At 40.8% G+C, this 27,825-nt stretch overlaps 2 protein-coding genes across 5 annotated transcripts; one reads left to right on the top strand and one right to left on the bottom strand.

Annotated features, from left to right (window-relative positions):
- Positions 1 to 183: 183 nt before the first annotated feature.
- Positions 184 to 8,770, bottom strand: eef2b (eukaryotic translation elongation factor 2b). The gene is made up of 14 exons (XM_005476153.4): positions 8,614 to 8,770; positions 7,199 to 7,413; positions 5,770 to 5,951; positions 5,475 to 5,686; positions 5,210 to 5,388; positions 4,876 to 4,981; positions 4,412 to 4,664; positions 4,087 to 4,282; positions 3,838 to 3,961; positions 3,422 to 3,664; positions 2,359 to 2,712; positions 2,059 to 2,241; positions 1,784 to 1,916; positions 184 to 864 (listed from the first exon to the last, which is right to left on the bottom strand). The coding sequence occupies exons 1-14, from the start codon at positions 8,614 to 8,616 to the stop codon at positions 671 to 673; spliced, it is 2,577 nt and encodes an 858-aa protein (XP_005476210.1). The 5' UTR covers positions 8,617 to 8,770; the 3' UTR covers positions 184 to 670.
- Positions 5,626 to 27,652, top strand: LOC100708760 (cyclic AMP-responsive element-binding protein 3-like protein 3-B). 4 transcript variants are annotated; one of them, XM_005476154.3, is made up of 13 exons: positions 5,627 to 5,706; positions 9,813 to 9,959; positions 11,917 to 12,028; positions 15,831 to 15,945; positions 16,188 to 16,286; positions 16,609 to 16,882; positions 20,222 to 20,352; positions 20,512 to 20,622; positions 20,908 to 21,014; positions 24,154 to 24,222; positions 25,434 to 25,518; positions 25,801 to 25,894; positions 26,004 to 27,652. In XM_005476154.3, exons 4-13 carry the CDS (start codon positions 15,925 to 15,927, stop codon positions 26,204 to 26,206), a joined length of 1,194 nt encoding a protein of 397 aa, XP_005476211.1. In that variant the 5' UTR covers positions 5,627 to 5,706; positions 9,813 to 9,959; positions 11,917 to 12,028; positions 15,831 to 15,924; the 3' UTR covers positions 26,207 to 27,652. The 4 variants fall into 4 exon arrangements, with proteins under 4 accessions (XP_025755798.1, XP_005476211.1, XP_025755797.1 ...); XM_025900012.1 differs by having other exon boundaries at positions 15,739 to 15,945; XM_025900013.1 differs by lacking the exon at positions 11,917 to 12,028 and having other exon boundaries at positions 5,626 to 5,706; positions 16,188 to 16,233.
- The last annotated feature ends 173 nt before the right edge of the window (positions 27,653 to 27,825 follow it).

The raw sequence follows: 27,825 nt of genomic DNA, 5'->3' as shown, positions 1-27,825 counted from the left end.
GGGTTCTCAGACTGTAAACTGGGTGGGTGAAACAAGCAGATTACTGATAATAAAATGCTGATTTTTCATTCACTGAAATTCATTTGTGAACATTTCTGGCTACTGAAGGCAGGAAATACAGAGAAAATCTGAGAACCAGTGATCTAGAAAAAACCCTCTAGAGCAAAAACAACATTTTAGGAGTCACATTTTCATCATGAGTTGTTTTTATTCATTACATCCACTGAACAAACGTCCATTCCAGTGAGTTTCATTTCTATAACACTTTTATTGTGATTGCCACGCTTTAATCTGGCCATGATCCATATAAATATGCATTATTGCAGCAGTATCACAGTGCACTGTACAGGCCCATCCCGGCAGATACGTAGAAGGAGAAGGGGGACGATGTGAAGGAATAGAAGAAACAAGGAATTGATAATACAGCTGCTTTGATCCAATTGCTCCCCCAAACCCTCGCCCTAGGCACTTGGTGTACTGTAGCTGTGAAATGAAAAAAAGCATCGCTGCTTCCACTAGCCTACAACAAAAGCTTAAGCTTTGTTTCTGCTCCGCGCTCAAAGATGAAACAATTGGTGCGATGTACCTTTAAGCCTGTGCAAAGATTTCAAAGTGCCCACGGGGTAGGGTTTAGAGAATGATTTGGTATTTTCTAATCCGGGGTGAGTGGTTACAATTTGTCCAAGTAGTTGTCGAGGGCAGGTATGCCCTCTTTCAGACCTTTGCGTTTTCTAATTTCAGCGATAACTTGGAAGGGCCTGCTGGCAGGGTCGCTGGGGTCTCCCTGGAGAATCTGCCAGTGATCAAATACACACTGGGGGAAGGCCTGGCCTCCAGTGTTACTGCGCAGGTCAGCTGTGAACCCTGGAGGTCAGAAAAACAGATAAAAGCATTATTTCAAATAGAATAGCTTCATATACAAAGACAGCGACTCTGTCAGCTGAAACGAAGTTGCTGCATATGCCCTTTACATTTGTCTTAAACATGTTTGTTGAGAAATTTACCAAAACAAATCAGTCAAATTAATTTATGTATTATGTAAACCTGTTCATTTTAATCTGGAACTGTAAATGCATTAGTTATACCTTTTTAAATCTTTGCATGTTTAAGATACCAGACTGAGATGATTGAAGATGGGTGCAGTGTGGCCGTAAAGGGATGGACATGGTCACCAACAATACTCAGGATGGCTGCGGTGTTTAAATAATAGCAAGTTGGTACTAAGGCATCCAAGGTGTCCCAAGAAAATATTCCTCACACCATTACACCAACATCACCAGCTCTTCTGCTACTGTAGCCCAGCTGATGTGTTGTGCATTCAGAGATGCTTTTCTACATATCTGTAATGAGTGGTTATTGAAGTTGCCTCACTGGATTTTTTATCTTTTTCACACCATTCTCTGTAAACTCTAGAAATGCTTATGCAGGAAAATCCCAGTAGATCAGCAGTTTGTGGTTCCATGCGGACCCAACAACCATGCCACAGTCAAAATCACCTAAATCACCTTTCTTCCCTATTCTGATGCTCAGTTCGAACTTCAGCAGGCTTCTTGACCATGTCTACAAGCCTGAGGATAAGATGCTGCCATGCAATTGTTGTGTTAATAAGCTGTTAAACAGTGAACCTGATAAAAATGCATGTGAGTGTATATCTTCACAAACATTTCAGAGATCCACTTTACTTTTTAGACCTCTGCAGTCCCTCTTTTACCTAAGCCCTCCTTTCCAGCTGAGAGTTAAAACCCACCACAAAAGACTGCAAGCAGTATCGACTGAAACTCACCAAAGGATTCGTTGACCGGCAGGTAGGCTTTCACCACAAACATGGGCGTGCCCATCACTTGGGATTCCTCAAAGACATGACCTCGTTTCCTGTTCAACACGCCATAGATCCCACCGACAACCTGCTCTGGGCACTGCATGGACAAGAGGCACAGCCACAGATAGTTAATAAAGTTACTAAAATGTTTTTCCTTTCAGAATAAAGAAGAGCTCCAAAAAAATTACAAGCCTGTGTTCAAGCAATGTCCAGGCGCCCACTCTAGTCCAAACACCAACCTGAATCTCCACAAGATATACCGGCTCCATGAGCCGAGGCTGAGCAGTGAGCTGGCAGGCGTACAGGACCCTGCGAGCTGTGGGAATAATTTGTCCTCCCCCGCGATGAATGGCGTCTGCGTGCAGTGTCACATCATGAATGTCAAAGCGAATTGCGCGCATGTTCTCCTCACACAGTGCACCCTGCAGGGTGAGGATGGAGACAGGAGTATGTGAACGCAAGTTTATAAATAGCTAGCTGTTTTACAGTGGAATAAGAATTTAAAATGCAACACGAGTCTGAATTAATTAGCTGCCCACCTCCTTAGTTGCCCACTGGAAACCAGCCACTACGCTGTCCTTGATCTCATTGAGGTACTGAACCCCTTTTGTCATGTCTATCAGCAGGTTGGGCCCGGTTCCATCTGGACCGAAGCACCAGATCTTCCTGGCTTCTGTCACCTCCCACTCATACTTGTCAGCGAGGTAACGCGCACGCGCTTTGAGCTCCTGCCGAGCAGTGACATCCCCTTTCTCAATATCTTCAGCCAGGCCGTCGGGGAACGGACGGGACTTCATGAAGAGACGATTGTGCTTGTTGGGGGACTTAGACAGACACAGCTGGTCGGATTCTTCCGTCACCGTCTCTCTGTAAGACACCACTGGGTCGGATTTCTACAAAGAGGTAAACAATTGGTCAGGATTGATGGTATGAGTATCGTATCGAAGTATCGAAGCTCGTGTAGAACTAACAAAAACTGCAGTTCCTATAGTCGCCACTTGAGGCTGGGTCCAACATCTAGTCAATCCCCTTAGACTCCCATGTTAAAATGGTCAACTTTACCCCATTAAAAATCATGTTTATAGCCAGGCCTTTATGAAGAGTTACCCCCCTTATAACAACTCTGAGTGGGGTGAATTTTTTCTTTAATAACTCAACTACCTGAATAATTGATTTGATAGGCATCTGGAGCCAGTCAGCATCCACTAGGCCTCATCCACTACTTAGAGTCATTAAAGTGGACCTCTTCTTTTTAATGGGTTACCTGATTAATATTATTGCCTGCTGTGTGGTACAGACCATCCCATCTATTTAAGCACAACAGTTTAAATTGTATTCAGGTTTATAGTTTGGATTGTCTGTGGTGAGGCTGGTTTTCATGTATTTATCTTTTTATGTAGTCTCTACACTTTCTTTTCCCAACTAAGACAAGAGTTATTTATCATCAAAGGCCTAAAAGAATTAAACCAGCATAGGTCTTTTGCAAATTTGACCTAATATATGTAATGTAAACAAATCACTACTTGTAAATGCTATTAATTTTAGCCTTGCAGCAGTGACCTGTGTTGCACCTTGCCAGTAAACCTCTACTCCTTTGCTCACCTTCAGTGGAATGCAGGCGTGGTCCTCCTCCAAGTCCTTCAGGCAGATCTCCAGGTGAAGCTCTCCTGCTCCAGCGATGATGTGCTCCCCGGACTCTTCGATGATGCACTGCACCATGGGGTCTGACTTGGCCAGACGCTTCAAGCCCTCCACTAGCTTGGGCAAATCAGCAGGATTCTTGGCCTCCACGGCCACTCGGACCACAGGGCTCACGCTGAACTTCATCACTCTCATGTTGTGGGCCTGCAGATGGAGTCGATGAGCGATAAGACTAGATTCTTTTAAGGTTCGTGTATCAGGAAGCCACACCAAATAATGACTCTGTGTTAATAGCTATTGATCATTTGTCATGCCTCGGTTTTTAAACTAGAGCACACTCTGTGTAGATACTGAAGAAAGGGAAAGTGACACACTACCTGTTCAAAGGTGGTAATAGTTCCAGTCTTAACCAGGAACTGGTCTACTCCAACAAGACCCACGATGTTGCCACAGGGAACATCTTCAATAGGCTCCACATAGCGACCCATCATCAAAATAGTCCTAGATTGACGTGGTGATAAAATAAGAGGGATGTAACAAAAAGAAGAAAGGGGAGGCACACATTTTGAACTTTTCCTACTATCTTGGACCTGTACTGTGTACAGTTTGTAGATAAACATGCCCACCTCTGGATGGGTTTGATGTAGAGGTCTTCCTTCTTGCCAGGGGTGAAGTTTGGCCCCATGATGCGCACCTTCAGCCCTGTGGACACGCAGCCAGAAAACACACGGCCGAAGGCATAGAAACGACCCTTGTCACTGGTTGGGACCATCTTGGAAATATACATCATCAGTGGGGCCTTAGGATCACAGTTCTTAATACCTGAGAAGAGAGTTTAGAAGTTATGAATTTACCACAGTCAAAATAAACAGTGATAAATCTTCTAAAGCTACTTAGTAATAATCCAAATACTTTTAATTGAATTGAACCAAGTGAAAGTGTTCTACTAACCCATGGCAGCCTCGTCATCTCCAGGCCCTTCATAGAGCAGCTCACAGCGGTATTTCTGCGCAGTGACGGGGGAGGGCAGGTGGATGGTAATCATCTGGAGCAGGGCCTCTCCGGCAGGGAGCCAGCGCCGCATTACAGCCTTCAGCAGGGGCTTCCCCTCCTTCTCTTTGTCCTCTGAGTCAAGTTTGACATCCAGCTTTTCAATTAGCTTGGCTGTCTCTTCTTTTTTGAAATTCATGATGGCATCAAACACCTAAGAGGTCAATGAGAAAAAGAATTAGGGCATTAATCAAAGGCAGTAACTTTTCAGACTCTACTTAAAGTGTAATCATCTTAGGTTGGATCCAGTCACAGTCTGGATCTGAAATGTCTGAAATGTAAGAGCTTTAAATCACCTTTTAACAATGTTAGAAACATAAAAAAATACACAATTTGCTGAAATAAAGCATCTTTAGTACATTCACCTTAAAGATGGGATCCAAAACAAGCTGGCAGAAAGTTCGAGGTAATTTCTGACCATCGGGGCCGCTGGCGGTCTTACTGAATTTTCCAGCACTTGGATCGAAATATCTGGAAAATGCAATGAAATTATTATATAAAAATATTTTGCCCAAATATCACTTGCTGCTCACTGTCTTGTATTAATGCTTAAATTTTAAAGAGCCACTAAACACCACCTAAACATTGACACAGAAAAAGGGGTGTGGTCCGTGTACAAGCATCCTTCTTAACGCATGCAGCACCTCTGATGTACCACATTACAACCAGAGAGGGCACTGTACGTGCACTCGTGTTCACCTTTCTCCCCACAGTTTCTTCATCATGTCCTCCACTTTCTTGCACCTCTCTGCTGGTCCCAGCTGTGCAACTCCTTTAGCAGCAAACTTAGCCACATACATCTCAGCAAACTGCTTCAAGGTGAAAGCCCATCCGTGGAGGCCCGAGCCAAAGCCAACTGTTCCAACAACAGGGTCAATCTGAGGAATAAATGATAGCATTCATTGTAACTACCCATATATTGAAAGTTTTAGAAGGTATTTTAATAGCATAAGTGTGTATTCACCATAATGTTCCCCATGGGTCCACCCTCATCCTCTCCATAGGTGGAAATAATGACGTTAACATTCTCTACAATACGCTGGAAGGTCTGATAGAGCTCATCTGGCTCCAGCTGCAGCTCAAGCAGGGCCCGGTCCATCTTGTTCATCATGAGAACCGGCTTAATGCGCTCAGCGATGGCCTGACGCAGTACGGTCTCGGTTTGCACACACACACCTGTCAGTGGAAACAAACAGGTAAGCCTCGGTGCGTAGGAGTGTGTATGTGAGTGACAGGACGAGTGTTTTATGTCTAATTACCTGAGACACAGTCCACCACAACCAGGGCTCCATCAGTTACTCTAAGGGCAGCGGTGACCTCAGAAGAGAAATCAACGTGACCCGGGGAATCGATCAGGTTGATGAGGAAGCCGTTTCCGTCTTTGCTCTGCTTGATAAACGCCAAGTCGTTCTCTCCAAGCTCATAATACATGGAGATAGCCCTGGTAGAGAGTGAGAGGGTGAGAGAACATAGAAAAACCTTGAGATGTGTTAACTCTGCACTGATAAGTTTAATGATTTATGTAAATAAATCTCAAAAACTGCACTCACACTGATGAGTCAGACCATCCTCTAATAAAAGACACAGCAGAGACTTTCCAATTCAGCCACTACAAAGTGTCCCGACTGCATTGATTTGAATTAATATTTGGTGATCTCTGCTGGTGCATTTATTATATACAAACATCCATGTGTAAATCTCTGAAACTGTATTTTTAACACCTCTCTGAATTTGGAACAGAGAAACAATTCTGCAAGTCAAAAATGGTAATAACGTGTGTCGATAAAGTATAACACCATGAACAACTTACAAATAAAACAAGTGCTGTGATTATGAACCAATCAAGTATGAGATGCATGTTCCAATTAAATACACAGCACAGCCGGCCGCCTTTAGAAACGATGTCTACCTTGAGGTTAAAATACATAACACAATTTCATAACAATAATGAACTCAGTATGGGCCAGCACAAATATTTCTTATTTTGTAATGTATCTACTATAGCCCTTCTTTTTATCGGACATATATGCCCTACAAACACAACCAAACAGGCAGATCTGACAGCTGAAGGCCAAGTACGTCTTCTTTTTGAGTCAAGGTCTTAGTATGATTGATGAGCTATTATGTGTACCCAATATTTCCTGCCAAAGATAGAACAGTATTGATTGCTTCCAATCAGTATATTCGTCTATGACACAGACTGTATAAAAAGGATGGCCACACTTGAAATATACTCTTTATGTGCTTTATTATTTATAATCCTCAAAGTGAGATAATAATTTTAAAAAAGGAACATCAAACTGTATAAAATAAGACTTGTGTTTAGAGAATGAGGCCACAAAGTCATCAGGTAAATGTTTCCTGAAGCAGCATTGTCATTTTCACAATCAAACATCTTTTGGAACCAAAGGAGTCGCCCCCTGTTGGCCATTAGAAAGGATGCTGAATTTTAGCTTCACAATTTAGAACAGGAAGCAACGCCCATGTCTGTTCTCTGCGTTTTTACTCACTTGATTAAAGTTTGAGTGTGATGTCAGCGTACAGAAATATCAAAATCAAACCCACACAGACCTGATAAGGCAGACGACGAGAATTTGGGAGGTTGACCGCGTAATAAAAATATTTAAATTAACCAGTACTGTTTGGATAAATTATGAATAGTTCCTGCTAAAAACACAAAGCACATACGTAGATTTGATGGTGATGCAGCGCTCCTGCTCGTCTTTGCGTGTGTCTGTGAAGCGAGTTTCTCCAGCACGGGACGACGCAATGATCCCCGCTTTGGACACCAGCGAGTCGGTCAGCGTGGACTTCCCATGATCCACGTGTGCGATCACGGACATGTTTCTGATGTTGGACTTTTTGTCCATGATGGCACGGATCTGATCCACCGTGAAGTTCACCTGGAGGGAGGGTTGGAGATTTAGAAGGGGAGGGGAGCAGGGGGTTACAGCCATCCATTTCCAACTAGCACAGGCTCATTTTATTCATCATATGCATCTATTTCTGTCCACTACCAGTTCTCCCCAGCCGCTCCGAGAAGAGTTATAAAAAGAAAGACATGTTTGAAACTGAACCCAGGAGGAAGGGGAGTGGACACCGCTTAAAGACTTTACCTCCTGATTTCCAGAATTACTGAGTCACCATTCACCATGTGGCAACTGAGTGAGGGTGAACGCAATGTACCACAATCGCAAGAAACACGGTCTCTTGATTTTAGACCTTAAACTTAATCTACAGAATGAGTGTTAACCACTAAGTTTGTTATTTAATATGTAATATATGAAGAGGGGCAGTCCTCTAAGATGACAAGATGACAGTTTGTCTAGCAGTGGGTTGTTAAGACTATATAAAACCACCACCATAATCCTCTGTTAATAAAAAATATGGAGAAAACAAGATCCAGTGTCCCTCAAAGCTTTCCTAGCAGAACAAATTTATTCATCAATTCAGAAATATCACACTGGATATATAAATTAACACAACCAAAGCCTCTTTTGGTGAAATAATTAATTTTTACATCACCCACTGCTGCAAAACACTCAGATGAAATGCGGTGCAGCTCTCTGAGTGTGACGTAGTGCAGCCTGCCTATATGTAATAACACATTTCCATCGCTTCTTAAATAAAAAGCAATGACGCAATCTCTTCTAATCAAATGAAAATCTACATTTTCCCCCCACACACAAACAGAGCTGATGACTTATACATTAGACATGCCATGGCCATGTGCTTTCCCTCTGCGGGCAGCTGTATTAACATGATATTTCTGCGGTCATGCCAGAGCAGCGTGATATTAAAGGCTTTGCAGTGGACGTCACAGTGAGAGCTGAGCGGCCCGTGCACTGGAGGCCACAGCCCTGCGTTATCGGCCGGCTGTTGCGCATGTTATAACGGCGCACAAACACAGCCCTTATCCGATCACATAACACCACCGGGCATCGGCATCCATTTCACGGACCTGACGGGAGCCGGTGCGGCTGCAGTCGGCGCCTACAGCTCATGACGGTTGTTGGGTGCAGCAGTTGACAGCGTGTTTTCCCTCGTTGCTAAAAATACATTAAAACCATCATCTATACATTTAAGGCTGTAGTTTCACTCACCATGTTGTCTGCAGGTCGTGGGTCTTTATGTGCGACGGGTTATTGCCGTAGTCGCTGCCTCTGAGGACAGGCAGTCCCGGTGGTGACTAAGAGGCGCTGCTGCTGCTGATGCGGCTGCCGTGTAGCGGTGTCCGGTCAGTGACTGCAGCGGCAGGGGGCGCTGCAGCTCAGCAGCCCGTCACATATCACATGTCCGTGGCGCTTTGCCATGTAATCCCAGTACATCCATGCTGTGTGCGTGTGCGCGTGTGAGTGCCCGGGTGTGTTTGTGAGTGCGTGAGAGAAAGAAAGAGCGCGCTTCTGTTGACTTGACCATGTTTGTTTGTGCCTCCAGCTGCAATGAAAGATCTAAAATTTAAGAACAAGTACTTTTGTACAGTTAACATTTACATTGTTAGAAAGTAACATAATCGAACCAAAATGCACCAAAGTCAAAACATAAAGTGGTTTGGCAACAGAGATGACCATTTTCTAAAGGAGTTAATACCAACTGAAGCTTTATTCAGTGATTAGTTTCTATGGCTAAAGCATTTGTAATAGCCTATAACATAAGTCCAGATTTGATAGAATTTATATTAATATTTGCTGTGTTTTGAGTAAATACTAATTATTTTGTGTATGGTTTTGGGATATTGTTGACACATCGATTGCATTTGAAACTTAGCGTACTTTTTTAAAATACACACTACCACACCTATGATATTGTTTTTGGACTTTAAAACTTTTATTTATTTGTTTATTTATGTATGTATTTATTAACAAAAATATATTTATTTCTTGGCACACACACACAAAAACAAAATTAAATTCAATTAAATTTGTTACAGTGTGTACTGGCCTAATTGTAAATGTAAACATATGAAAATTCCGCAGGATTTCACCGTCAGTGCATCTGTTTAACCACACCTTCTGGTTCATTTCTCTTCAGCCCACCTTGGGAGCCAAGGATGCATTTGAAAGCATGTATTACTGTTGGTTGTTTGCTTGTATTTATCCGTATCTTAGCATGCAGCTGCTTCTGGGCGTGTCAGTGAACGACGTTTAGCAGCACTTGGAGAATGCGATGCATGCTAGAGCCAATTTCACAGAAAATCCTGATCCGCAACAAAATTGAATGTTTCCTTCCCTTTTTAATGCTCCGCCTCTTTCCCATGTCCCCCCCCCCCCCTCAAATATTTTGATGTACACCTCCGTCCCAGAAATATTGATCCCCGTGGAATAAAGCAGGCCACTGCTGGACAGGGCGCCGTAGCAGTCCTCCACCAGCTGAGGGCAGAGCAGGACAAAACATGTTTGGGATGTGCCAAGACATGTGGAATGGGACACTGAAATGAAAACTGAGTAATGTAAGGAACACATTTAATCAATGTGTGTGTGTGTGTGTGGGGGGGTCTTCCTCAAAGGTGTAACGATGCTTTGAAGTTGATATGGCAATGGGAGGATTGAGCTGATGGTATTCATTCTTAAAACAATGCAGACTATTGATTGCGCTTATTCTGCTTTTAGACGGGTGTAATAATAAGTAGCTCTGCCACTGAAACAATCCCTCCCCCTGTGATAACAATTGGTGGGGAGGGGGTGTCTTTCTTATAAAACCAGCGGACTGTGCTCTACATGTCCAGAAAGGAAATAACTGAAAAAATACACTATTCGTGGCTTTCCCATAATAAGCACATAATGGGCTCTCACGAGAGCAGATGATTATTATCTCTGAAGAAAGCTTTACACATGAATTTAAGATGAAGATAACACGACAAAGCAAACGATGCTGCAAGACGATTTTGTTTTTCAATGTTTTAGTTTTTAGTTTTGAGCTTGCATTTATAATTTCTGCTCATAATTAGTCTCTAAATGTAGAAAATCTTTTGTTAAAACTCCCTAAAATACATATAATTAGAAAGTTCTACTTTTTTGTCTTCAGAGCACTAAGCAAAACAAATTTAAATTTAGTTAGCAACAATAAAGGATCTGAACAGCTCCAAAGATTATTCGTTGTATAATGCCCTTTTTAACACAAGGGAGTCCAGATATTAAAGTTTGTGGTGACAAACAAGAATCAGTGGTTTCCATGGTCAGTGCAGCTGATGAAGCTGATATTACTGCAATATCACTGCGCAGTGTGTCACGTTTCCTCCAGCAGGGCTGACCTACTAAGACAGCAACGCTTACAGCAGAAAGAGCGTGTTGTCTGCAGTCGCATAGGCAGTGGTGTGCAGATTACTTCATCTGAAAAACAGTGTCTTTTATAACGTGGGGGATCATCTAATCATCAGATTTATGCAAAAGCTACAGAGGTAGTTTTCATGAAACTCGGTGAAGCAGTCTTAAAATTGCAAAACAGTGGTGGACGATATCGTGATTGGCCTTTTAACTGAAGCTTTCGGTGTAGGACGCTGACTGCCACAGTGCAGCTTAAAGTGGAGCATGTCTGGCTTTTTTTTTTTTTGTCAAACTCCAAACGGTGGGAAATGTATTCCTTTTACTAATCACAGAAGGATTTTACATATTCAGGCAACTGATTCCCAAACTTGGCAGTAGAAAAAGGAATAGATAACATTAAATTTAAGAAATACCAAAAACTATCTATGTTATGATATCAGATTTTTAAATGTAATAATAAACTTATAAACTGATAAAATTCACATGATGTGCCCGCGGATACTGAATTTAGATTTAAAATGAACATTTGGGGTTGTTACCTGAAGCTCTTTAGGGAAATCAGAGAGCCAATGAAAAAAAAATCTTACATGATTGAAAACAATTCCCAGTTGTATGCTGGCATTCGCTGCAAGCGTAGTGCTGAAGAAGCCAATTACATGACACTTGTAGCTGTGAGAGTGAGGAGAAACCTGTGGATTATCTCATGCTAGTGGCACACATGATGGGAAATTTAAAAAAGCAGACGCTGAGCTGGTACTCTGTTGTAGCTGTAGCCAAAGGCTGTGTTTAATCTTTGTCTCCTAATTGCAGAGTTTAGGATTTTACCAATAATGGTCGGTCAGCTCCACTAGAGGCAGCGGAGAAGTGTGTTTCTCCTATTTGCACACACTGACAATTTCCCAGCTGCAGGTATAGAACGATTTTGCTCACATTAGAGCAATTACTGAGCTTCAGATAAGAGCTAATGAAAATGCACTTTGTGGGTGGTTAAATGACCATGATGTAAGCTTCAAACATGTTCTCAGCTTGAGACTTCACACCCATGGACCTGAAGAAGGTATTTCTTTGATCACTGCAGTAGCTGTGTGTGTTTTATATGATTCTTTTACTCTCCAAACATCTTATTGCACACTTTCTTGCCAGGGAATAGTGAACTGTGAGACCATTTCTGTGGAGCTGAAATGCAGTCATTAGTACCTGCATGTGCAGGTCATTTCACTGGAAGAGGACTGACCAGCACAAAAGTGATTTCAAGGTATATATTTTATTTTAAAACGTCCAAAGATGTCCAATAGATGTTCTTTTCCTTCACCCTAACCAACCTGGTCTCACATGGAGATATGTGAATATGCATTCACAGTATGCTCTCATAAGCAATAACAGTTATTATGTGTTCTGAGCAGCAACCTATTCCTGGTATCTAGAGATGTGCTCAAAATGCCCCGGTTAGATAATCCCTGCACGTAAAGTACTTTGATACTCTCTAATCTCCAGTTAGAACAACAATAAAGATAGCAGCGCTCTGCTGCCATTTAATTAGGCGTATTCATGGATATGTTGATTTTAAAGCAACTAATATACTTAAGAGGCAAGTCTTTGAAAAACTAAAGTATAGCGGTCATAATGGATTTGTACGGTGGCTTCACTGTGAGCGTTATTTTCTCAAGTAAGAAAGAGTCTAACACAGCAGAATATGCTAATACACCATCATTTCCATTAGTCCCACCAGAATGTATTTAAATAACCTTTTCTGGCCTTATACAACAGGGGCTTTTTGAAACATTTGAAATGTACTTTAGGTCTGGAAATCCAACCTAGCCTGTAAAACAAGCGTCTCCACCAAGCCTGGGAATCAGACACCTCGGAGAATTTGATTTATTCACATTATGTATGCCTGACAAACAAAAGATAAGAAAGATTTGCGTCCTTTCTGCCGTGCCACAGTTTCACTTTCGTTCTTCCCGTAAAATCCCTCTTCACTCTGAAACTTTTGAACGGCTTAGTAAAGGTAACAAAAAAACACAAATTCAGAACCCAAAGAAAATATCTCGCATCTCTGTCTCCTTCGAGCCGTCTGATGAAGGCGAAAATGTCAAATAAAATTATATGAAGAGAAAAGAAAATGGCTTTGAATTATTTGAGCTACCAGGCTGTGTTCCCTCAAAGGTGTAACAATGCTTTGAAGTTGATATGGCAATGGGAGGATTGAGCTGATGGTGTTCATTCTTAAAAGAATGCAGACTATTGATTGGGCTTATTCTGCTTTTAGACTGGTGTAATACTAAGTAGCTCTGCCACTGAAACAATCCCTTCCCCTGTGATAACAATGAGATAATCTCTCAGTGTGCATGTTCTCCTTGTGTAATTGCTGGAAGAACACATTATGTAATATCTTTTGCTTCATGGGGCGTGCTAGCATGAAACAGATGCTCTTAATTATGACAGCAATGATAAGAAACAGATAACGTTGTTTTGCATTAGGAAAGCAAAAAAAAGTCATTGATCAGCTTTCTAAAGAGCTGTAACTTGAGGAGCAAGTGTCTATTTGATAGACACAAAGAAAATAAATACTTCATTTAGAAGGATGCGTGGTTTTTTTCTCATGTCGATCCACCTTGATTGATCCATCCCTTCACAGTAGCTTCAGCTGAACGCTTTGTTCTTGTGAACAGTTTGCTGACAAAAAAAAAAAACATTAAGGTAATTATCAGTGTTTGTTTGCTGCCAGCGACTGAAAGAAACTGTCCAGAATCTGCAGACAATCGCGTTCTCTTTCTTGATGCTTTGACAACAAGCTTCACTGAAAAGTCTTTGCAGCTGTTTGCTGAAATTTTATTTTTCTCAAACCACTGAAAAACTGCAATTGTTGAGCCACTTTTTAAAAAAGAGTAGCTTTGACACATCTGCTGTTATAGACCAAAATAACCTTTGTAGATAAAGAAAATTGCCTACTAGCAATTATATTTAATCTCAGTTTGTTTTTTGTTTTTTTAACCGTCCTACTTAAAGTTCAGTTTGGCAAGATTTTAGCTATAGCCTTAGATCTCAGGGCTCCTTTTGACAGAGGTGAGTGTACAATACCAACAGATAAACTATAAAAGGCCTCATTCATACTGCTGAAGTCATTTGAACCATTCGGTTATGTGAAAGATGTTTTTCAGATGACTCTATCCATTCCTGAAAAACTCAGTAAACCTTTGCTGCTATGCTAATAAAATGCACTTTACTAATTGATTATCAGAAAGTTTGACCACTTCTATGAAAACAGATGATTTTGCAGTTTACGAGTCAGGTGTGTTAAACACAATCTTCCCAGGAGTAGATGTTCCAGCAATTTCAACCCAAGGTGAGATTGTGCAATGCTCCGAAAATTTCAAAAAGCCCAAGAGCTGCATCTTTGCAAGCCTCAGCATGTTAAATGTTAAAGATGATGACAGCATTATTAGAAAAAGACAGAACAACTATTCCTTGTTTGGATGGGATGCCAGGAGAAAGGCTCTTCTTTCTAAAAACATAGCAGCATGCTTATATTTGCAAAGCTGCATCTGTACAAACAATAAGACTTTTGAACCAATGTGCTTTGGATGGATGAGACAAAAAAGGGGGGAGGGTTGGTTATAATGGAGAAAACCAAGCACGGTGGTGGAGGGGTGATGATTTGGGCTTGTTTTAAAGCCACGGGATCTAGGCAGCTTGCAGTCATTGAGTCAACCGCAAACTCCTCTGTGTAATAAAATATTCTAGACTCAAATGTGAAGCCATCTGTCTCAGATAAATATTGGCAAGCACAGCAGCAAATCTACAACAATCTACAATGAAAACAATGAAGTATTGCTATGGCCCAGTCGAAGTCCAGACCTCAACCTGACTGAAACACTACACTCAAGATAGTTGTGCATAAACAAGTGCCCATAAAATCCTCCACAGTGATGTAAGAGACTGATAAAGTCATAAAAAAAAGTTATTGCTGCTACAAGTGGATCTACAAGCTACTGAATCATTGGATCATGTGAAAACTTTTTTTTCATGTCACTGTATCTTCTGGAAACTTGTTTCTATAATTTTGGATCTAAGTGGACCAACATGAATTTGGGGGTTCCCTGCAGCTCACTCATTGTTCTCCTCTATTTGCACATAGAGCCTTTCACTGGGCTTCATTATGTGAAATATTATAAAGACTATCATTAGTAACTCTTGGACTGTCTTAAAATCATTTTAGATGTGCCAGAACTGTCTCCAGCTAAACGGCGGCTAACTGAAAGATAGTTCTCATCTCAGTTTCTGGCTTTGATGACCAAAGATCGAGCCCGAAATCTCAGTGTAATCCTGACTTTTATTGACTTTTACCTTTTAATCAAATTAGTTTAAGTCTTCATTCAGCCTTAAAGCCATAAGAAGAATCAGGGAGAAGTCTCACAGAAGGTGAGCAATTCTTTCTTTTCCTTGGATTTCCATCCAGAAACCTCCCAGACAGTTTCAGCTCTGCTTCAAATCAGATCTCTGCGCTGTCTTTCAGTGTCAGTGAATAGAGTTTGAAGTACAGCTGCCCTTTTTATTAATCCCTCAGTGGCTTAGAAGCACATCCTGACTTTCTTTTACTAACTCTCTCCGCTTTTCAAATAATCAAATAGACAGTTTCTAACCCTTGAATTCAGGTTAAACCCTTTCGTGTGTGTTTCCACTGCCTTGTGGATTCCTTAGCGATGAGCAGAGAGAGGAGTATTGAACTTTTGTTGGGCTTAGTCCAAACTGGTGCAAATTAAATGTCAGTCTTTCCACCTTCTGTGTTTGAAAGCAATAAATTTGGCTTTAAATTTAGCTTGTCCAATTTTTTAATAAAAGCATTTGACAGCATACACCAATTGCTGATTTATGACCTCAAAGGTCACACTTATTTACAGTAATCTCCCTTCTTCTTGTCCTAATTGGCTCTCTCTGCTGTCTGACTAACAGTGGATTGGACAGCGATCAGCTGGGTTGGGGAATGCTGTTGTGTGATATGGCATTTCAACTTTGTCCCTGAAGGCTGACTCAGACGTTTCTCCTTCACGCTAAAGGCACAAGGAACGTACCAATCTGGCCGTGTGTTGCATTTGTATGCCTGAAGGAGACTTTTGCTGAAATTCCACCAGCTGCTTTAATGTCAGAATTATGACACTGACTACAGACAAGGTAAGATCACTGGGTGCAGTTGATGCTTTTTGTGTAAGAGAGTGATTCAGCATGAGTGCGTGTCAAGAAAGCGTCGCTTTAAAAAAGCCGAACATGAATGCAAGTTTGTCAAAGACAAGTGAAGTGTGAGATTGAGCGAGTTTTTGACACCCAGGTGAAATTGGGTAATACTGTGAAAAACATTTTATCGTTTGAAAAACTGAGGAACACTTCAATTTCAGACCCATCACTGTTTGTTTCAGGTGTACGATGGGATGGACATCATTGACCTTCTGCTCAAAAACACAGGTGAATCCACCAGTTGTCACAGCAACCAAACGTGGACTATCTCAACTAATGATGTAAGTGTGCTGCTCATTGTGCACAGTTTGCTCCTAAACCGAATCACTCAGGGGAAAACATAATCACGGCCATAAAAATTCATCTCATTATGAGAACCTGAGTGCTGAGTTTAAACTGTATTCTGGGGTGTGCCTGATTGTATAGCGGCGAGTGTTGCAAATAGCGATGAGGGAAACCAAAGGGAACAGAGAGACAGAGAATTGAAAGCCTGGTGTGTTTATGCTTCTGCGTGTCCTTGTTTGTGTGAATACTATTATCTATGATCTAAATTAATTCTGCCAATCAAGCCATAATGTAATTATGTATGCATACTCTCTTCAGACACTGAGCACTAAGCAAAGCGATCCTGATGATTTCTTGGAGTTCCTGCTGCATGGGAGCGACTCCTCCTCTGTGCCAGCATCACCCCTGTGGTCTCCCTGCACCAGTGACAGTGGCATCAACGAGGACCCCCTGACAGATCCCACAAACAGCCCTCACACAACCTCCTGCACAGCCTTCACTCCCTGTGACATTCAGGCTTTCACGCAGTCTTCATGTCTTGTGAATCAGACAGCGGCAAATGAAAAAAAGCCCGATGTTGTTATCGATCTCGGTAAGACAGCATTTAATTTACAAAGGGTTAACCGGCTTGCTTTTTTATACTGGCCAGAAACGTGTACTGAACTCGAACCTGTAAAGCAGTAGATTGTTTCAACAGTGAGTGCAAATGTGAGGTTGAGACGTGTAAAGAACAAAGTAACCAGGGCACAGGACTGCCAGATGAAAAAGAGGAAGCTTTTGACATTGTGAGATCTCTCATTTTGTGGTTTCTGTAGTGGGATAATGAGGGCTTTTGACTGAGCCTCCGACGGCGGACCTTTCAAAGAGCCACTTGTTTGTTTTTTCCCATTTTTGAACATCTTTAAAGATAAACGGTTGTGATTATCGCCATTCATAAACTGTTTTGTGAGGGCAGCTATTTTGAACATTGGTTCATTTCACTGTGCAGTTTTTTGACCCACCACTAGTGCCAGACATGTCTGAAAATGACTGAGTAAACCTAGACACATACATCTCATTTAAAAAAAATACATGCATCACCTTCTAATTACAACAAAAGGTTTTAAAACACAAGCAAATACATCCACAAGGTCATAATTATGAGGAAAGGAAAGAAATCTTTTCAGGCTGTAATTTCTTTAACTCTTTACATACCTGCTTAATTACACATCAGCCTCACAATTACAGTGGAAAACTGTTTTATTGGTCTGTACTGGACTTCATCAGTGAATGAGTGAATGAATTCATCATTTACTTTGAGATCCAGAGGATTTCTTCATGGAGTTTGTGGTATCATTGAGTAGCTGACTAATATACAGTATATATTGTCTGTTAGGTTAAAGATCAGTGAACAATTGTTGTAACATTGGTCCTGTGCATGTAAGACTATATTACAAAGTCACTTTCAGCAGCTCCTCAAAGCCGTGTAACAGCTATTACCGTGAAGGTTAAATCTATTGTGCACTTGAAAGGTAGCGACAACTACACAAACCACCATAAACTGCAGCCTTTAATTCGCCACAGAACCAGTGTGGGTGTATTTCAAATGTATGAATTTATATCCATGAGGGAAGCGTTACTGGTTTAAATGCTCCTGCCAGAAAAGATCAGCAGATAAGACCAGAGGGTTCCTAATGATTCGAAATGGCTGTTGAGTGTTGACATATCAATATTAATGCAACCCACGCAATTTAACATTGCTGTTTCCCAGTGTTTACAGTTTTCCACATTTGCTTTGACACATTTCTTGAAACTTTCCACACGTCTTTTTTCTAAGCTGTTAGCACAAAACCTAGACACAATACTCAAAGTCAAACTACTATTCATAAAACCTCTGTCTCTTGTAAACAATTGTATCGAAATAGTTTTGACTGTGCTTTCAGGTCACACTCAAATCCTGCAACAATAACAGCACTTATGAGCCTTCATTGAACAATACATCAAAAAAATGGAAAACACAACATCAGGGTGTGGACTTGTTTGAATAATTAGAATAAAATATAACAGAAAATCAAAATGCAGTTAATGTCAAGACAAGATCTGGTTAAAAAACAGAATGAAATAGAATACAGGAAAACAGATCATTACAAAAATAGTTACTGTTAATAAGAATCTTAATGGAAAACAGGCACAGTCAGTGATTTTTTGAGGCTATTTAATAGAAAAAACTTCTGTGCTGTACTCATAGTATCTACCTAATAATACACAGGAGCAGGTCTGCAGTTTATAATCCGCCAAAGGTGGAGAGGCGTAGGCTTTCGAGTGCCATGGAGGGACATTTAACTTTGTGCCTGCACCGTCAGTCTGAAGATATGAAAGATCATACCTATATTTTATCACTGGAGAAGGGGTCCACCTCAACAATAAGCAAAAACATCTGGATAAAATGTCATCCTTTCCTTCTTATCTCAAGCCTCACCTTCTGAACTGAAGTCACACGAAAACATACACACCAAATTATTTACTCCTGATATTGTCACAATTACATATTGTCAGCAGATTAGACATGTGACCCTCCAGTCTGGCACAGCTGACAGAAAACAACAAAAGCTGTTTCTAAATTAACATTACGGCACGTAATGTCTTAAAATTCACCAAAATTCAAATTTTTCCTCTGATAAACAGCTTGATTACATTCTCACATTGTATGTGAGTTTATTCACTAAGCATCAAAGCACAACAAAGTTACATCCGTTTTAAAGAAAGTTTCACTCATGCTGGCAAACAGCAGCTAACAGCAGCAAAAACAGCAGGGTAAGGCTTAAGCATACCCTCAACAAGTCACCTCATCTCATGTCATCCATCAGAACTGACCTTCGCTAACTCATCAACTCATATCGAACTCTCATTAAACACACTCTCTTAGGAGTGTGTTTAATGAGAAGCAGACATAAATTATCTAGAGCCTGTCCATTCAGTGCTCTATAAGTAACTTCAAGAATAAAAACAACACCATAGAATCTACTGAATTTACTATGTAAAACAAATATGTCTGTAAAGCATTTACTTTTAGAAAAAATGGAAAGTTCTGATGCTATTTTCTATTTTTGTTTTTCAAATTGACTTTCTGTGAACAAGAACATGGCCTATCGCAATCATCTGAAATTGCTGTTTTCCTCTTCTTGCAAACGCTTGTACACTTTCGTGCACTATGAACTGGCGTCTGTGTGTTAACAAGAGCAAGCAATTTCAAGTTGTATTTAGGAAACGAAACACAATGTGCTGTAGTTGTGCATTCCAAATGAGCACTAAGAGATATTTGTGTATAACTAGCTGAAAATTAAGAGAATGACTCTTTCAGTAAATGGAGTTGGGACAGTGTGTATTTGTTTTGTGGCATATCAGGTTGGATCAATCGTGAAAAGCTGACAATATAAAAATCACATGTTCTTTAGCCTAGGTTAACTGGCTACCTTAAAACTTTCTCACAATTTTTTAATATAATTATAAGACAATGTCCTGATGTCACTAATAGTAAAGTAAAGATACATACTCCAAATCAAACCAATATTTTGTGTGACCAAGTTTTTAAGGTACTTGGCTGGTTTGTTGTTTCAGGTGTCTTATGTAGATTTTGGCTATCTCAGCATCTTTAGTCTCTCCCACACTGACTCCATGAAACAAGAGCTTGATGGGGACTGTGCCATCTGATCCATAATTGGTGCAGGCATGATCAGTCTCCTCCCTGGTGGTACCACAGGATGGATAGGAATCCAAGTGTCTAAAATGCCTAAAAACTTGCACAGCATTGTGTGTTTGTAAAGTGTTTTTAAAGCACAGAAAGATGCTGCAATGACTGACGTTTTTTGGTGGGTTTTGTTTGAACTGCAAATACAAGCAATTTTGTAAACCATGACATGTGGTGTACTGTTTTTTCCGCTTTAATATGCAGGCTGTGAGTCTGGCAGCTTAGATGAGGATTTCGGAATTTCATACTACCTCACCACAAACCCAAATCCTCTGCTACCATCCAGCCATTCTCTCACCGTGAAGGACCTGCTGTTATCCAACCTGGGACACAAAGTAAGAAGGGTTTAATAATTGTGTTGAAAATTAAAGTTTTTGTGGTGTCCTGTCCTACTCTGACTGAAAGAGAATTTTATTATCTGCCTGTGTCTTCTTGGGGAAAGCTGGAAATAGAGTAACTTTAAGTGAAATGTATTCTGTCCATCTGGTTCACAGGCGCAACGAATCCCCCAGCATTCCTTGCGGGAGCTTGTACTTAATGAGGATGAGAAGAGGCTTCTGGCTAAAGAAGGGGTAAACTTGCCCAGCAGACTGCCTCTGTCCAAGGTACATGAGCGACATACACATGTATGTAGGGCAGACGTCTCTGCACAAGCATGCTCCAAACACATTCACAAACACACACTCATGATCTAAATCTGTATCCCCAGTTACACAAAGTCAGCCAGATATGATGCCCCCCCTACCCCACCCACCCTTCCCCACCACCAACCCACACACACACACACACACACACACACACACACCCCTCTCAACCTAGTTTCATCTCACATACCTTTTTCTTTATTCTCTCTTGTCCTGGTCTCCCATGTGTTTCATCTCCCTGACAAGTTTGAAGAGAGAGTTTTGAAAAAGATCCGCCGGAAAATCCGCAACAAGCGCTCAGCTCAGGAAAGTCGGAAGAAGAAAAGGGAATATGTTGATTGCCTGGAAGAAAGGTATGACATTATCTTTGCACCGACTTAGGAAACATTTTTTTTTAATCATCTGCTTTGGATTTTTAAGGTTTTTCAGTGATTCAGTGAGTGTTTTGTTGTTCATTAAGTAAAGCACAATTCATGATTCCTGGTATTTGTCAAATAGTTCCCTGAAAAAAAATCCTCACAGGAAGGTAAAAAAAAAAAAATTTATATAACAACCTCAAACAACACCAGTGAGTTGTTTTGAATTAAAAAAAAAAGAAGAAGAGCTGTGCAGCAGTAGTTGTCATGGCCTCCAGCAAGACCAATTAATTACAGGAACTTATTCAAGAGAAAAATTATATAGTGCCAAAATTGATAAAAGAAATACAACCCATTAAAATTCAGTTCCAGTGAAGCAGCCCAAAATGAAAGACATAAACCTTGTTATTTCTTTATTTATTCACTAATAAAGATCATTATCTGTATACAGAAAGAAATAACATTTTCAAGAGATTGATGAAAAAGAGAGATTTTTTTCATTTGAGGAATATTTAGATAAAAACAAAAACCAAACCTGTACATAAGCATTACTGTCTATAATGCCAACGGCACTTCAGTAAGAACAAACATACAAAACGATGATGTTTTAATAATGCAGAGAATAATATATATATTCATACTCCTGCTGTGGAAAAAAAGAAAGTGAGCCTTCGCTCAGTTCTAAGGTTTATCACGGTATAATAAAAAAAGATGATCTAGTCTTTATGTGGTTTTAAATTTAGGTAAATTTAATCTGAGAAGGACAACAACATGTGGCACATTAAACGGTGTTGTGACAAAAAACTAAACCAAAATCCAGAAACAGTCCTGTGAGAAACTAAGCACACCCTGTGATTCAGTAGCTTGTAGCAGCAATAATATTGTTTCCTGTATGACTTCATTAGTCTCTGCCATCATTGTGAAGAACTTTACTCCACTCTTCTTTACAGTGTTGCTTCTTAAATTCATCCGCAGATCTTTTAAGGTCTCACCACAACATTTCAACAACAAGGTCTGGACTTTGACTGGACCATTGCAGCACCTTGATTCTTTTCTTCCTTTCTTTTTGGGATCATAGTCCTGTTGTTGGACCCAGTTTCGCCCAAGCTTTAGCTGTCAGACAGATGGCTTCACATTTGGCTCAAGAATACTTTGGTATACAGAGAAGTTCGTGGTCACCTCAATGACTACAAGCTGCCCAGGGCCTGTGGCTGTAAAACAAGCCCAAATCATTACCCCTCCACCTCTGTGCTTGACAGCTGGTGGGGGGTGTTTGTGCTGATACGCTGTGTTTGGTTTTCTCCAAACATGGCACTGTCCATTATGACCAAAACACCTCAATTTTTGTCTCATCTGTTCAAAGGACATTGTTCCAGAAGTTTTGTTCTAGAAGTCTTGTGGTTTGTTTAGATGAAACCCTTCTAAACAAGCCACACTTGTTCAGCCTTTTTCTAATTGTACTGTCATGAGTTTTAACATTTAACACGCTCACTGAGGGCTGTAGAGTCTGAGATGTAGCTTGAAGTTTTTGTAAGGATTGGATGGTCTGACCGGGGTGAATTTTCTGGGATGTCCATTCGTGGGGAGATTGGCATCTGTTGCTTTCCACTTGTGAATAATCTTTTTCACTGTAGAATGAAAAACATTTCTGAATGGCCTGATAACCCACCTAATCTGATGGGCAGCAACAATTGCTTTTCTAAGATCATTGCTGACGTCTTTCCTGCTTGGATTTGGATTAACACATACGCGAATGCTCCAGACCTGCAAACTAGCAAAAAAACTTCTTGACGATCTGTTAATTAAGTGCATTTGATTAGCAGCAGCTAATTTTTCAAACTCTTTTTCTGCACTTTGACTTAGTTTTTATTGAGATGCTATAATATGTCATGGTTTGCAGTTTATCTCAGGTTGTATATACTCATTTTAAGACCTCTTAGGGTTCTGAAGTTTGTTTATGAGAAAAAAAAATCAGTGTTCAGTATAGTCAAAGACCTGAAAGTTTCTGCATTCATTGAACATTTTACAGAAACTCAGAAAACCCACCATACTGTGATAACTGCTCCACTGTGGGGCACCAAAACACTAACGGTCGATCTGGACCACTTTCTCATTGTGCATACATGCAAAGTCACAGACGTAGTCAGGAGAGAGGATGGATTATTCCTAAACATGATGCCACAACTCACAACAGCAAGCAGGTTTTCTCCTTCTCTACCTCGAGGCTGCTCAGAATCAGCCTCACCACACAGCCAGCAAGCCTTTGTCATCAAATTTATTAATCCCACCTGCCTCCCACATGCTGGCGCTTCAACCACATCACACCTCCACAAACAGCGCTGCGTGGTCGAGCATGTAATTTGACTCGCCTCAAAAAACGCAATGCAGCAATGTTCCCCAAATTCCTTTGTTTGTCAAATCCCTCCAGGTTTATCATTCATCAGCTTCTCTTGGGGTATTTTTAGAACTTGTTTCAATCTGATGTGGTTCTTGAGATTGTCTCCCTCGCACTGCTGGACTCTTTTAAAACCTGCCATTACTGATCTGTCTCACAATAAAAGAGTTGATTGAGAATGAACGGAGGTGTTTTGGACCACAGGTGTAGCATGTGGGATAAAGCCAATCCACAGTTTGGGTTTTAAAAATGGCCAAACACAAAATTACTTTCACTTTAGTAAATATTTGAAATGTGAAAACTGTCTGTGTGTTTTGCATACTAATGAAAATGTCTTACTCATGTAACACAGGAGGTTTATATATCTAATTACATGCTATCAACATCTCAATCAAGCTTGAGCTCTGCTGCCTCCCGATAACAAAAGTTTCATGGCAGAGCGAGATTGTCTCTCCCAGAGTCAGCATTCGTTGATAATTAAACCAGATTCAAGTGGAGCGTATCAACAGGGTGTCATTATCAGTCGAAGGCATAATGGACTCACAGTGACTGAACCAAACAAGAGAGACACCAGAAGAAGAAAGGGGGTGGAGTCCCTGGATGACAGAATGGGGTTTGCGATAACAGTCAGCAGGCTGATATTGGCAGAGAGAGAGAAGTGGAGGGCAGGCGAGGCAACATCATAAAACGATATTTTTTTAATACGATTCTGCCCTCATTCTCCTCCTCCTCTTTCTGTAGGATGTCTGCATGTGGTGCTCACAACCTCGAGTTGCAGAGAAAGATCCAGCAGCTGGAGGAGACCAACAAGTGAGTCCTTAACTGAGGCAACAAAAGTTTAACCTGATGATTATTGTCATTAGCTGCCTGGACGACTCAGTGTTTTGTATAATGATGGAGAGCTTAAAGTTCAAAGTCCAGAAAATACAGTAAAGAACATAACACACCTGATTAGCTTCACCTGTGACAACATCCAGGACTTGCTTTTGAACATTGCAATGAAAAGTTACCATGATTACAGCCCAGTGCACTACACTTCAGCATATGGTCTGGAAAAGTCCAAGGCTTGGAAGCTTTGGAAGCTATATCCTGGCCAAGGCACAGTCAGGGCACAGCTTCAGAGCTCTGGCATGATCGAATGGTCACTGTTAGATTTTAGAGAATGGCTATTTTAGCTCTGCAGCAATTGCTCCTGTAAAAATAGCACCACAGATGTCTCAGTTTTTCAGTTTATTTCCCTGTTTCAGCTATTTAGCTACTGTGTTTTCATTAGTAGGATTATGTCTGGTAGTATTTTGTGTTTTGTTGATGGCCTAAACCACTTCATCTCAAGGCTATGACATCATAAGGCCTCTTTCATGAAGCCTAACTCCAGAAATCTAGGATGACAGAAAAATTAAGATTGACCATATATAGTCAGAACATCCGGGTGTTGTACATTTAAGAATGGCCAGGCTGAGGAGGTGCAGCCAGATGAAAACACGGCATAATTGCAAACCCTCACATTTGTTTCCAATCAAAGTCCCTACTGGTTGAACAGATAAGGCAGCAGGATTAATCAAACCTGGACGCGGGGCTTGTACAGAGCTAGCTGCACAAAATAAATCTCCACGACATCTTTTGTGACACCGCTTTCATGAAACCGAGTCACGGCTGAAAATGGCCAAACCGTTCTGCCTGTTAAAGATTCGGGACTGAAGAGCCTGAGAGTAAAATTACCAGAATACAAAGCGCATACAATTCCAAATCTTCAGACAGCTTTTCCGACTTTTCTTTCTTTTCACTCTGCAATTTCACTGTCCTGATTTTTTTATTCTTTTTTCCCTGACGCTGGCAGACTGCTGCTTGTAAAAACAAAATGTGTGAAGGCTCCACACACGCACACACTCTTCCTTCAATTTGTCCTTCTCTCTCTCTCTTTTTTTTTGTGAGAGTGATCACAGATGCTGGAAATGATGAGACCCCTTATGTGAAACTTTTGCACAGCCTCTTTCATCTTTCTGTCTGGATTTGTGTTGCAGTGCTCTGCTGGAGCAGCTAAGCCAGCTACAGGCTCTCCTTCCTAATGGCCCCAGCAAAACAAGACAGAAAGCAACCTGCATCCTGGTGAGATGGAGCATTAGGTATTTTTTCAGGCAGTCATCATAATTGTCACAAAAAAAAAATACAGTAAACATTAAAAGTTCATAAGCACATCAAGGAGCGCGAGTGTTTGTACCGGCAGGACTGCGGCTGTGAATGCTTTGAATATTTAAATGAGTCAGAGAAGCACTCGTTGTGCAAAATGTTATGTAGGTGTGTGTGTAATAACCTACTCAGTTTCTTCATTCTGATCTGTGTTTTCTATGCTTGACCTCTTTTTGTCCATCTGTCTGTATTTACATCCAGGTCTTGCTCCTCTCCTTCTCTCTGCTGATTTCTTCAAATCTTCGACCAGACCCTTACAGCCGGCTCAGTCAGGCAGACTATGCAGAGACCAAAGGTCCGTAGCCATCATGCATGGCCAATCTTGCTTTCTTTTTTTTTTTCGTCCATGCACACTCAGTCATGCACACACACTCACTCCTCTCAACCGTGTCTCTGTCTCTCAGTGCCGTCCCGCTCCCTGCAGTCGATGGATGATCCCCAAGACATCCCTCCTCCTCCTCCTTCTCTTCCTCTTCCTCTCTGCGTTACCAGGGGCTTTGAAGCCCTGCGCAATCTGACAGAGAAGATCAGGCCCTGGACAGATCTCCCCAAAGCAGACGTCCCCTTCTCTCGCCACCAAGATCACAGACACAAGGACCTTCACTGATTTATTCTAACAAGAAAGACGTAGCACAGGGGTGCGAGTTTGGATGCAAGTGCAGCCCCCAACGGGGTAGTCTAAAAGCTTCTCTGCGTCTGCTTTTCACTACAGAGGCTGGGTGAGGTGCTGCTCCAGTACATAAACATCCAGTTGAAAGGTGTTTCAGGAATGCACTTTCTCAAAGGCCAGTAAAGAGGTCATTGATGTGGATGTAATCATTTTTTCATTTTGCTCTGAATAAAAAGCACCTGCTGGATCATGTATGCTGGATCATACCTGTGCTACCTGTTAAATGCCAACATATTAAATACACATGCGCGCTCACTACTGTGATTTATTATTTTCTTTGAATATATACCGTGATTTGTGGTGCATTCAGTAGGAGCTCTGCGCAGTAATTTAATGAGGCATTTGCATTTTTCACTGTGCTGGCAGCGTGTGTGTGTGTGTGTGTGTGTGTGTGTGTGTGTGTGTGTGTGTGTGTGTGTGTGCTGAGGCTTAGATGGTTAAATCTTTGAGACAGGTTGCTACTGGCAGGATCAGCCGGGTGTGAATTCACATTTTCTCCAGTGAATTTTGGACCCGTCTGAAAGTTTTGTTGTTGATTTTGTTTTCTTTCCTCCAGTGATACCATGTGTCCTGTGTCGAGGAAAACCGATTTGCAAAAATAATAAGACAATATTTTGAAAACAAAAATGATTCGGGGTCTTCAAATATGACTCAATGAGCAAATAAAAGCTTCACGTTCACAGCCAGCTGTCAAAACACCAGAGGGAAGTGGGTTTCAGTTTCATATCACAATTTTTGAGAAAGAAAAATATCGCTTACTGTTATTGTGGAAATGTAACTAAAGACTGTTTATAGATCAACGTGAAGTGCCTTTTTCTGGTGAGATGAAATAAGATAAGCAGCTTAAATGTTCTACAGCTGCAAACCTCGAACAATTTAATCTGAAAATACAATAGTAGCAGTAGAGTTTAAGTCAGGAGTAACAACTGGCTGTTGAAAGGAAAAAAGAAACGAATTGTACTGTGATTATTTTTAAATGATGAGTATGTTTGGATTATGTTCACATAAAGATGACACAAGGGATCTGTAAGTGTTGTTGATGTAAAAGTTTCTAACAGATGGATCTGAGAGCAACTTGAGGTGGGATACCTTGGCTACCTGATCTACCCCATTGTACTGTATAGTACTTACACAGTATTGTTCAGTACTGTGTGGGGGATGAGCTGTTTTATAGCCTGGTCCATAGTGCAGTACCTCTATCAGAAATTTTATGACACCGGTGTTCTCTTATTTTTTTTGTTCTTAACTATGAAATCTGTATCTGTAGGTGAGCGTGAAACATCTTGACAAATTTGTAATTAATTATACAATAATTGCAATTTTGAAGCAGAAAAACAACCCTCCAAAATGCATCAATGAAAAACTATAAAGGATTTTTCCATATTCATTTTTATGGATGCTTTTTCCCATATTTTTTAACCAGTCATTGAATTTTACCAATTACAGTTTACAGATATGTCCATAAACTTCCATTTAAAAAAAGAACATATACAAAAAATATATATAATATCACTATAACTTCTCCACAGTACTTTATACTTTCAATCAAATATCTG

The sequence above is a fragment of the Oreochromis niloticus genome, linkage group LG18 (genome assembly GCF_001858045.2).
Source record: "Oreochromis niloticus isolate F11D_XX linkage group LG18, O_niloticus_UMD_NMBU, whole genome shotgun sequence".
Classification (NCBI taxonomy): Eukaryota; Metazoa; Chordata; class Actinopteri; order Cichliformes; family Cichlidae; genus Oreochromis; species Oreochromis niloticus.
This window is presented reverse-complemented; position numbering and strand designations above follow the sequence as displayed.

Coding starts and splice junctions, on each gene's coding strand:
- eef2b (XM_005476153.4), bottom strand. Junction 3,665..3,837: donor CTATTACCACCTTTGAACAG/GTAGTGTGTCAC, acceptor CTCCATCTGCAG/GCCCACAACATGAGAGTGAT. Junction 1,917..2,058: donor TATATCTTGTGGAGATTCAG/GTTGGTGTTTGG, acceptor TTGTCCATGCAG/TGCCCAGAGCAGGTTGTCGG.
- LOC100708760 (XM_003437976.4), top strand. CDS start 15,925: ATGACACTGACTACAGACAAG. Junction 20,353..20,511: donor TATCCAACCTGGGACACAAA/GTAAGAAGGGTT, acceptor TCTGGTTCACAG/GCGCAACGAATCCCCCAGCA. Junction 20,623..20,907: donor GCAGACTGCCTCTGTCCAAG/GTACATGAGCGA, acceptor CTCCCTGACAAG/TTTGAAGAGAGAGTTTTGAA.